The sequence below is a fragment of the Drosophila albomicans genome, chromosome 2R (assembly GCF_009650485.2).
Source record: "Drosophila albomicans strain 15112-1751.03 chromosome 2R, ASM965048v2, whole genome shotgun sequence".
Lineage (NCBI taxonomy): Eukaryota > Metazoa > Arthropoda > Insecta > Diptera > Drosophilidae > Drosophila > Drosophila albomicans.
In genome coordinates this window covers 4,043,229-4,054,065 of record NC_047631.2, presented here as the reverse complement: position 1 = coordinate 4,054,065, position 10,837 = coordinate 4,043,229, and the positions used below count along the sequence as shown (strand labels likewise).

At 38.1% G+C, this 10,837-nt stretch overlaps 1 protein-coding gene across 1 annotated transcript; it reads left to right on the top strand.

Annotated features, from left to right (window-relative positions):
* The first annotated feature begins 6,094 nt into the window (after positions 1-6,094).
* Positions 6,095-10,605, top strand: LOC117575645 (uncharacterized). The gene is made up of 10 exons (XM_034259925.2): positions 6,095-6,353; positions 6,408-6,616; positions 6,669-6,784; positions 6,839-7,603; positions 7,686-8,171; positions 8,237-9,524; positions 9,584-9,943; positions 10,003-10,142; positions 10,216-10,321; positions 10,381-10,605. Coding segments are annotated over exons 1-10 (3,561 nt in total). The 5' UTR covers positions 6,095-6,351; the 3' UTR covers positions 10,470-10,605.
* The last annotated feature ends 232 nt before the right edge of the window (positions 10,606-10,837 follow it).

Sequence of the window (10,837 nt, the reverse complement as noted above, 5' to 3'; positions counted from 1 at the left end):
TACACCAGTGAGAGCAGCCAGCCCGAACCACTTCTTTGCTGAGGAGAAACTCAGTCAGTTAAGCACTAAAATTGCTGCCTTTGTAACTGAGTGCTGAGAAGACACCACAACCAGTCTATTTTCAGCTTTTCTCGTGGAGCTTAGAGATTTTATAAATTCAGCCAACGCAGAGATAGATGCATATAAAATAGCTAGCCAACTCTCTCTTGGAAACGTCTTATCATCATGAAGATCCTCCAATTTAACATCCAAAGCCTGACCTACAACAACAACAAACAACTTCTATGTATATATGTACCTCGACAACAACAACATAGACATACATAGCTATTATTTCAGAAATCTGGGTTATGGACAACAGCGATTGTAGCATACCTGATTACAAATTTTATTGCAAGCCTAGGGATGACGGATATGGAGGGGTAGGAATATACATTAGAAGCAACATAACCTTTCAGATACTAAATCCCATTTCCAAAATCGAATGCGTTGGTATTCAAACGCTAAATTTGAAACATAATCTAAATATCTTTAGTATCTATTCCTCCCCCTCCACCTCAGCTGCGGACGTTGGACTTGGTTTGCAGAGTATCTTTCAATTTGCAGCAGGTCTTAATAACCCTTCTCTAGTCGCGGGAGACATAAACGCCAAGTCAACATCCTGGGGTAGCCCAAGCTCTAACTCCAAAAGCCAACTTGTGGAAGATGCTGCCATGGACGCGGGCTTTATTTGCCTTAATGATGGTTCCCCCACATTTTCCCGTAGCTTAAACTCAAGAGCTAGCAATATTAGATGGTCAGCGCACGATGTGCGTATTACAAACAGTCCTCATTTCCCAATATTCCTTTGCTTTGATAATTTTCCCTTAGCAACATCACATAGGAAAATTTTACATAACAAAATCGCAGATGCCTTCGCTGAGTGTGAATTCACCAGCCTAGAGAACCTAAGCGAGAGTGTTAAAAAACTCACAAAGCAACACACTATTATAATTAGTTTGGAAAATAGATATAAACCAAAGAAATGGTGGGACTCAGAAGTAGACAGATTGTTCAGAAGTAGCTTGCAGAAATTGTTTAGAGAGAGAAGACGCACTGAAAGCTTTTGAAGCAGATAGAAACTTTCAAAATCTAGTTAAAAATCACAGAAAGTCCAGCTTCCAAGAATTTGTGAACGAATTTTCCTCAGCTAGAAATCCAAACTCTGCCAGAGGTCTTGATGGCATTTCATACAAAATGATCCAAAAGCTGGATCACAGAAGGAAATGCTGTTTTCTGGAAATGCTAAACAAGAAATGGTCCATGGGCGTCATTCTTGAAAGCTGGAGAAGGATTGGAGTAGTCCCCATCCCTAAGAAAGGTATGGACACCTCAATAGTAAGCAACTACAGACCGATTTGCCTATTGAGTGTCCCTTTTAAAATACTAGAGGGGCTAGTGAAACAAAGAATGGAGGAGCATATTGCGCGCGAATTTAATAATCCCAGAGAGATCATACGCTTTTCGCCGCCAGAGATCTACAGCCTTGTGCATCAATGATCTAATAAATAAAGTTCAATCACTGAAGTCCAAGCAATATCAAGTTTTAGCAGCATGTCTAGACCTCAAAAAAGCTTTTGACTGCGTAAACATAGACATCCTCTAGTGTAAGCTAAACGAACTAGGTTTTTATAGGCAGTTGGTCGAGTAGAGTGGTAGCTTTTTACGCAGGAGAACTCTAGTCAAGGGAAATTGTGAAGTTACAATTGGTAAAGGTGTGTGTCAGGGTAGCTGCCTTAGTCCAACTCTGTTTAACTTGTACACGGCAGGACTCCACGATCTAAATGGCCCAAATTGCACTCTTTTTCAATACGCAGACGATTTCTTTTTAATTTGTTTTCACAAAGAATTCAATACAGCATCCGATCTACTTCAACAAAAGAAATGAATTTCAAATTGTTTGCAATAGCCTAGACCTTCAATTCAACGCAGCCAAATCCAACGTAATTCACTTTAGCATTCACAGAAGACCCCTATCCAATTTCCATCAAAACAGGCCTATAAAAGAAGTCAGCCAAATTAAATACCTTGGCAGAGTCGTGTCAGCCTCCGACTCCTCGTCAGCGCACATTGACCAAACGATCTCTGAGACATCAAAAGCGTGTACTTTCCTTCGGCTCCTAAGCGGCTGTCGTTTCGGCATACATCCGTCACAAAGCCTAACTCTTTACAAGGCATACATGAGAAGCAAATTGGAATATGCATGCTCTTCTTTCAGCAACCTCAACAAATCAGCTTTGTCCAAGATTCAAAGCCACGCAAATTGCCAGTTAAGAAAAGCGCTGGGACTCATTAAGTGTACACCCGTCCCAATAATTTATCATCTTGCTGCTGAATTGCCTCCACTTTATCGCTACAAATTCACAACTGCCAAGGAACTGGTTAAAGTCTTTGCCTTAAACCTTCCCGCAAGAAAAACAATATGTGTCAGTCCCCACATAAACACAAGTTACACAAAAACATACAGACAGTTCGCAGACGTGCTTGAGCATATCGAGGGAATCGAATCCTCTGGTATCCATTGCAAAAAACTGACCGGCTTTACTGACTTTTTTAAAGGTTCCGCAAAGAACAAAAAATCAATTTGCAATTCTAGTATTCTCCTTCTATTTAATGAAAAAATTGCACATTTAAAAAACAATAATTTTGAGCTACTTTTTACTGACGGATCTGTTACAAGAACACATTCGAGTGCAGCCTTATTGCACGAGAGCCCAATTGTGTTTCGTGAAATGCCAAGCCCGTGACTGCAAGACAGTCCAGTACATGATACAATTATAGAAGGTAGTCTCGTCGGAAAAAAGCTTTTGTCAGTGCGCATTCGTATTTCGACGCAAGAGGTTGTCTGCGGACGAATTTTTTAGCGCAATTAACCCTTATGCAAAATGACTTTTTGCCAAGTATGCCGTAAACACGTGAATGGTGTAAAATTTATAAAGGCGCCAGCGTGTTTGGAGAAAAGGAAGTTGTGGGAGGAATCGTTGAAGTGCAAATTAGGCGATTACTCCAAAATTTGCGAAACGCATTTTAGAGGGGGACAGTGGACATTAATATAAATATAAAAGAATTTTATTTTAAGATTAGAATTTATTTTCGAATTAAGAACTTAAACAAAAGATTATCTGTACAAAAACAAAAACAACGCCTAATTTCTAATTCAAAATTATTAAAAATTAAATTATAAAACAAATCGAACTCTTTTTTTGTGACTGGCAATTTTAATCTGCTTGCATCGTCTAAGGGTTAACGCGCATTTCATTGCCGTCTCGTTCACACTACCACGCTGTGCCTCTTTCACTCGCACTCACTGCTAACATAGACAGGGTACCAGCTTTTTTCCGACGAGACTACCTTCTATAATTGTATCATGGTCCAGTAGATCGCTAGATGACTCGTCTTGTAGAAAGCTTCTTGCAATGAGTTTGGTGTACACGCCCTCTTAGCGCAACGCGTAATTTCCCTAACGCCTACTTTTCTCAACATGTGCAATTTTGTGTATCATGCGTCATTTGTTTTGTGAGTGTTGTACAAGAAAGTTGATTTTTTTCCAACGCGTCTTTTATAAAACAATAAGAGGTAAGTTGTTAATATTTTTAAACTACTATTCTAATCTGATTTAAATTAAGAAATATATTTGTATTTGTATTTATATTTACAGTTTTGAGGACCACGAAAGAGCAATGTTGGATGATAAAAATATAAACTACAATGCATTGTCCAGGGCGAAGAATATAGATAAATAGATAGATAAATAAATTAATTTTTTCTTTAAGCTATAAGATTATTTAGTTATAAGTAAAACTGTTTAGTTATAAATAATATAATATATGTCGGGTTATTATTATTTTCTTCCATATTTAATTACGCAGATTGTATACGGCGAATAAACTTGATCACGCCACTGCCAACTTAGAAGTGTTCGCCAACCTTTTTGCATACCGAAAATGCTCTTCAGAAAAACTGCAACGAACATACTTCTATCTCTGTCTCTCGCAGTGGCTCAAGCATACACGCACAACAATCGTAGTGTGTATCTCTCTTTCAAACCTCTATCCTCACGCAACATCTCTCTCTCAAACCTCTAACCTCTCATGTTCGCATCGAACTATCCTGACCATCGGGCGAATAGAACGATCAAAGCGTACTAACAAACAACCGTTATAGTGTAGAGACAAGAAATGTCACTTGGTACGCGTATTTGATTTAAGTCTTTTACACTGACTACCATAATTTATGATCCGACATATATAATTTTAAGTACTCATTGTTTTAGTTTAAATAAATTTAATTTGAAGTACAATAAACATTTTATTTACTGCATATATGTATTTTTGAGCGTATTTTTATTTTGCATATTCCGAACTACGCACTAGAATCTAAGCACAGATTTTCTGCAAGAGCTGGACCACATATTTTCTACAAGAAACGTCAAGTACAAATTCTGCCAGCGCAGCCTAGGAAAATTTAAATTTCCCTTTGGCAGAATTTATACTTGACGTTTCTTGTAGAAAATCAGTTCCGCGTATACGGCAAACTGAAAGGATAAATTCTTTTCTCTACACAAGACGTGACTGGAAGAAAACTTGTATGTTGACTGCTACTAAAACACAATTGGGAGGCCAAAGCACATAGCAAGTTATTACACAGACAAAGTACTGTCTTCACTCTCTGCCGAACTCCTTGCAATTGACAAAGCACTTGACTTCGCCTTATTCAACAATCTTCCTCGTGTCGCTATTCTTACGGACAGCAAAAATAGCATTATCAACCTATGCAAAACAATCCACGACAATAGAAATTCATTACATTCCGGGACACTCCAACATCCCACAAAACACAATAGCCGATAATGCAGCCAAAAACGCACCTACAGAAGGCAGCTTCACATTGCTAAACTGGTCAGTCAAAGACGCAATCAACAAGATATACAAACGCATTAAACTGGAATGGGAAGAGGAGTACAACTCCTTCGTAGTTCGCAAACCTTGAGGTTTCTGTGACATCTTTCCAGCTTTAATCAAGAAACCCTGGTTTTCTAACAATAAATTCAATATGAAACCAAAAGACATAAAAACGATCAATCGCTTATTAAGTGGTAACGGCTTCGATAAGGCCACTCTTTTCAAAATGGACGACTTGTGCGATACTTGTGGAGTTATCGATAACGTTTCACATGCAATCCTCAGCTGTTCGAAATACGATACTGTACGGCAACGTTACCCAGCACTGAGGAAACACAACAATATTCACGCTCTCTTGAAGGAAGGAAATGTCGAGCACATTAAAACAATCATAGACTTCATAACAGAAACAAATTTGGACCTCTGATTGAACACTTCAACCAATTTGTCGTGGGGTTTTTCACCTTATAAAGGCGTCGACCAGTTCTCGGTCGGGTGCTTAGGGAGCGGCCAAATAATTCCCCCCTGCCCATGGGTCGGGTGGTAACTTAAAACACAAACAAAAAAAAATAATTTAGAATAATGATTTACTTTCCATTTTTCGGATATCTGCATCGAATTAATACAAACACATTACATATTTCATCTTGTGGTGTAAATTAGGGCGGCCATTCTCATTTATTGCATTACAAGATTCGTAAATAATAAACCGTAATATATTTACATAATTTGCTGCAAAAATAAACACTTCAGTCAGGAAAAAAAGAATATCTGTAATAGAAATCAATTTTATGAATGGAAATGTTTATTTTGGTATATTATATTTATTATTTATTTTTTAACACAATTTATTTGTGATTTGCATTGTATGAAGAAACTTTCTAAAACGATCAGTTTCTGAACATAATTTGTTTTTCTACGTTTTTTAAAGTCCCGTTTCGGGGGGAGTGCAAAAATAAAACACTTCAGTCAGGAAAAAGAATATCAATGAAAATTGAAATAACTAGAAATGAGCAATTTAATAATGCAATGGAAATGTTTATTTTGGTATATTAATATATTGTAGCGCCTTTTATTTACATTTTTTAACACAATTTATTTGTGATTTGCATTGTATGAAGAAACTTTCTAAAACGATCAGTTTTCTAAACAAAATTTATAAGTTAAATAATTAACTGATTGTCATCGATATCGCAATTTTATCGATGAAAATACCAAAATTTTAGCCAAGATACGACCACACTTTGAGAATCGTCGAATTCGCCTCCTGTCCCGCTTTAACACACAGCCGCTTATGGAAAGATGCCGCGGAATGTTTGAGTTTTTAGAATTTTCAATGATGCGGTCAGTCTAAACAGTGTCATAGAAGAGCGAAAATAAACAAACCAATGTTTTAAACTGGCTCTTCAAAATGTAAGTTAAAAAGTTAAGTATTCTTGGTATTAACCAATTTAAATTGTGATTTAGGGCCAACATAGGCGAGAAGACTTTGCTTGAGTTGGATGAACTGTTGAATATGCCTGAAAGGAACTCTAGTCGACCGCTTGCCTTGCTGGAGCAGAAAACTGCTCAAACTACACGAAATTCTCCGCAATACTTGTTTGGCGGTTGTGATAGGTCAAAAGATAATGCCGTCGATTTGCAGAAGCTTCCGTCGAAGGCATCTAATACAGAAGGTATAATTATGTGTAAGCAGGTATCAATTCTTAAATTTGAATGTGTTTGCAGAAGCAGCAAAAAATTTGATTGTTGAGACGCAATCTCAAGCCACAGAATTAAGATTGGATGAACTTGAGAATATATGTCCCTTAATGTCACCGTCTCCTGCAAGTTTGTCGAATTTTGTAAGTTCTTACCTTACTCAATGCAACTTTCATATTAAAATTAATTGTTTTCAGTTGCCACAATTAAGCAGCACGCTGGCCGCAGAGAGGCAACTGACGCCTAAGCCGCCACAATCCCAACTGGCAAAGGAGTCGCCCCCGAGCTTGCAGAGAGCAATAAACGAAGATTTTGAGTCTAGTTTTCTAGTAAATATGAGAATGGAAATTCCATTCAATTTAGGACCCTCACTGTACGAAAGGAACATCGCACAACGATCATCGAGTCCTACTTCAAGAGTTTGCGAATTCATGCGTCCGAATTCAGCTGCAAGTGTTAGCGCTAAGCAGACAAATACGGAACAAATCGAGGATATCATGCGGAAAACACATTCCCCAAATAAATTGAAGAATTTCACTACCAAGCCAAATCGGGATGTGGTGGCCACGAATATTGACAGTGTTACTGCGCTGAAACAGTGTCCTCTGACCAGTACAGAAAACAATGTTTCAACTGAAAATCTCCGAATTAATAATCAAAGAAAGAATGGAACAAAAGCAGTTCAAATTGTTGATTGTGAATATGTTGCTCAGGAACAGATGAGTCGCTATGATTTACGCATGCGCAACGCACCAGGGATTCTTCATGTTGAAGACGGTCAGTCGAAACTAACTGAGAGGGATCAAACTACTCTTGAACAAAAAATAAATTCTCAGTTGGCCCGACAGCAGTTACAAGGAAATTTGATTAAGATTCGGCCACTAAGGGTTTCCATTGCCAAGCTAAGCCAGACGCTATTAAGGGAAACAATAACAGAGCCGCTTAAAAACAACGATCCTGTGGTGAGATCCATTTAATGTTCCACTTCCTTATACCTTATTTCTTTGTTAGTACTTGAAATTGATAAATATTTCTTTAATGCAGGATACCAGAAGTAACGCACACAAGGAGGTTCAGCATAATGAAGGTCAACCAATGGTTGTATCCTCAAATCCCGAACATCATCGTTACAGCAGAATAGATGCACCAGATAGAATCGTTTCTAAAGAGCCGCGTTACAGTAAAATAGAAATTGCACCTGCTCCACCAGCATCAAATGCCGCAGACAATGAGAATATTGCAATTGTGACGCCGCCGCCGTCTAATTTAAGATTCTCTAAAGCAATGTGCAGGACACAAAGCGTAAAACACATTGGGCCAACTGAAGAGAAAACTGAAGAACATTACGAACAGACTCAACAGTGTGGACGTGATGACATCTCCAGGAATTCGGAAACAATTCAAAAGCTTTGTGATACCGTTACTAAGTCAAGTCAATCTATGTTCGCTCCACCGGAAGTATCTACTTTACAAAAAACCGAAACTCGGAAAAAGATTGGCTCGAAAAGAAGGCGCAATCGGCCACCCATGGTGAGTATCATAAACATATTGTTGATCTGATTAAATTGGATTAAGATCGCATTATCTATTTGTAGTCCGAAGAGCTTCGTGAATATTTAACACTGCAGAAATCCGTTACCAATCGCCTAAAGTCGAGTTTGCCCAGTTGCGGCAAGCGCAGCTTGTACACTAAAGGCAACTCCGATATAGAGGATAACCTATCGCAATCACAGCAAAATAAACAGCGACCCCTATCCAAAGTTTCTAGCGACATATCTGCGCTGTCCTCAGCAACACAAGGCTTAGCAAATACAACAAATAAATCTGATGTGGCTCGATTCAGTAGAATAAATATAGCACCTGTCCCACCATCGAAATCCACTGACGTCGATGATATCCTGATTGTGCCACCGCCCCCGGCTTCATTAAGGTTTTCCAAGGTTAAGTGCAAGTCACAAAACTTAAACCAAACTATGTCAAATAATCAGGAGAAGCTGGTAAATAAGCAGTTTCAACACGAAGAGCCGCCAATAGTGATTAAACAGAATGGTATGCAATACAATCAAATTCAAGACAAGGAGATCCATGAGGACATGCATCTCGAAGCGGATCAACATCGAAATATTCAACACGAAGAGTTCCAGCATCAGGCGATGCCGGCAAATTTCCAAAATAATTTGGAACACAGCAGTTTGAAAATGGAAATCTTACGTATGGATACTCCATCACCAACGATGTCATCGTCCAGTCAGCAGAGTCTACTAAATGAACAGCCAAGCAAAAGCAAAGTTCCAAGCGAAGCCCTCGATTTACCTATGAGCAGATCGAAGTTGAAAAATAATAAGCAGAATGCACATAAACCAGCTACGATTAGTCAGCAGAGTCTCCTAAATGAGCAGCCGAGCACAAGCAAAGCTGCACGTGAAGCTCTCGAGTTGTTTCTGAACAGATCGAAGTCGAAAAATAATAAGCAGGATGCACAAAAACCGGACGCAATTATTCAGCAGAGCCTACTAAATGAGCCGCCGAGCAAAAGCAAAGTTGCAAGCGAAGGCCTGGAGTTGCCTCTGAGCAGATCGAAGACAAAAAGTAATAAGCAGGATACACAAAAACCCGCTACGCTTTGTCAGCAGAGTCTCCTAGATGAGCAGCCGAGCAGAAGCAATGCTACACGCGAAGCTCTCGAGTTGTCTCTGAACAGATCGCAGTCTAGAAATAAGCAGGATGCCCATAACTCGGAAGAAAAAGCTACGAAAAAACGTCTGAAGCAATCACCATTGACATCGGAGCCACAGCAATCTAAGCTAAAAAAACCAAAAAATAAGGAGAGACAGAGACTAGAGGACAGTGAGACGTATCCGCTAAATGAGAAACATTTTGCAAGTAAGTTAGTCAAATATAGTATTATTGATAATAAATAATTTAATTTCAATAATTTTTAGGTGGTATTCGTAAATCAGAGCGTGGTCACGTCCCGCTTTGCAATACTTTTTCTCATACTTTAGATGATCCCTTTGCTTTTATGTGTTCCCCTGATACCAACAACTCAAATACATCGTCAAAAAAAAAATTGAGCAGCAATTCAAACGTTATTACTTCGAATGGTGACAATACGCGTAAGCGTAAGCGTTATCCACATGAAGACGATGATGCTCAGGGAAATAGTCCTAACGAGAATGTACGGAAAAGAAAGATGACGTCAGTGAACATAGAGTTAACGGCAGATAAGCTTTTGCATACACAAGCCGAGAAACCCGAGAGAAATTTTCAAATTATGGCTGAATGTCGTTCTCAGAGTGTCTGTAAGTGATGCTAATCATAGCTAATTATACATGACTTTTAACTATGTTTTATTCTACAGCGACATTGGATAATTTGGAACATTCGAATTTAAATGGCATTGAGTGTGCTTCTTACCCCTCAGAAATTGGTTGTAGCCTCAGTTATATTAAATTTCAACCATTTCAAAAGTGGGGCATGGCTGCAACCAATTCAACTTTGGTAAGAATAGACATTAGTTTGTACGTCTATGTATTACATTGAAACAATTAATCATTCGTATGTGTGTTTCTAGAATTTTATTGTGCTTTCTGGTATGTTTGAAATTAAGAATTGGCAGGAAAGTTCGAAGTTGGAAAGTGCCATTTTAAATAATGGTGACAAAGTAGAGATTCCACAAGGTACGTAAACTATTTTAATAGGAAATTAATATTACATAATTATTTTTTGTATATTCTAGGCTGCTATTTCATCTTGACAAACTTGTTAAATAAAGTCAGTGTTATGTTATTTAAACGGATACTAACTGATAATAATACCTTAAGTTAAGTAGTGCAAGTGCTAAGATTGAAGTAAGAATGTTTGATATATGCGAATATTTGTTTTTGTTTACGTTATGAAGTATTACAAATTTTTTGTTTATTATTTAAAACAATAACCATAGCTAGGATGCTATAAAAATATTTTGTTAATTGGAACTTTTTTTATATATTTATAATTGGACAATCCACCATTTTTTCTTAAGGTTGATACTTGGATAAGGCTCATCCTAAATGGATATTCATAATATCAAAACTTTTTAGCGCTTTAAAACACTGGATTCCTGCTGCAGCAGTAAATGCTTGGTGAAGAATGGCTGGTTGCAACTTGCAAGCAATGCTCCTTGGCTCAACAGCAATTGCTGATGCAGATCAAGA

Excerpts from the sequence above, each read along its gene's own strand:
- LOC117575645 (XM_034259925.2), top strand. Across the intron at positions 6,617-6,668 it reads GAAGGCATCTAATACAGAAG|AAGCAGCAAAAAATTTGATT; the intron begins GTATAATTATGT and ends ATGTGTTTGCAG. Across the intron at positions 7,604-7,685 it reads TTAAAAACAACGATCCTGTG|GATACCAGAAGTAACGCACA; the intron begins GTGAGATCCATT and ends TCTTTAATGCAG.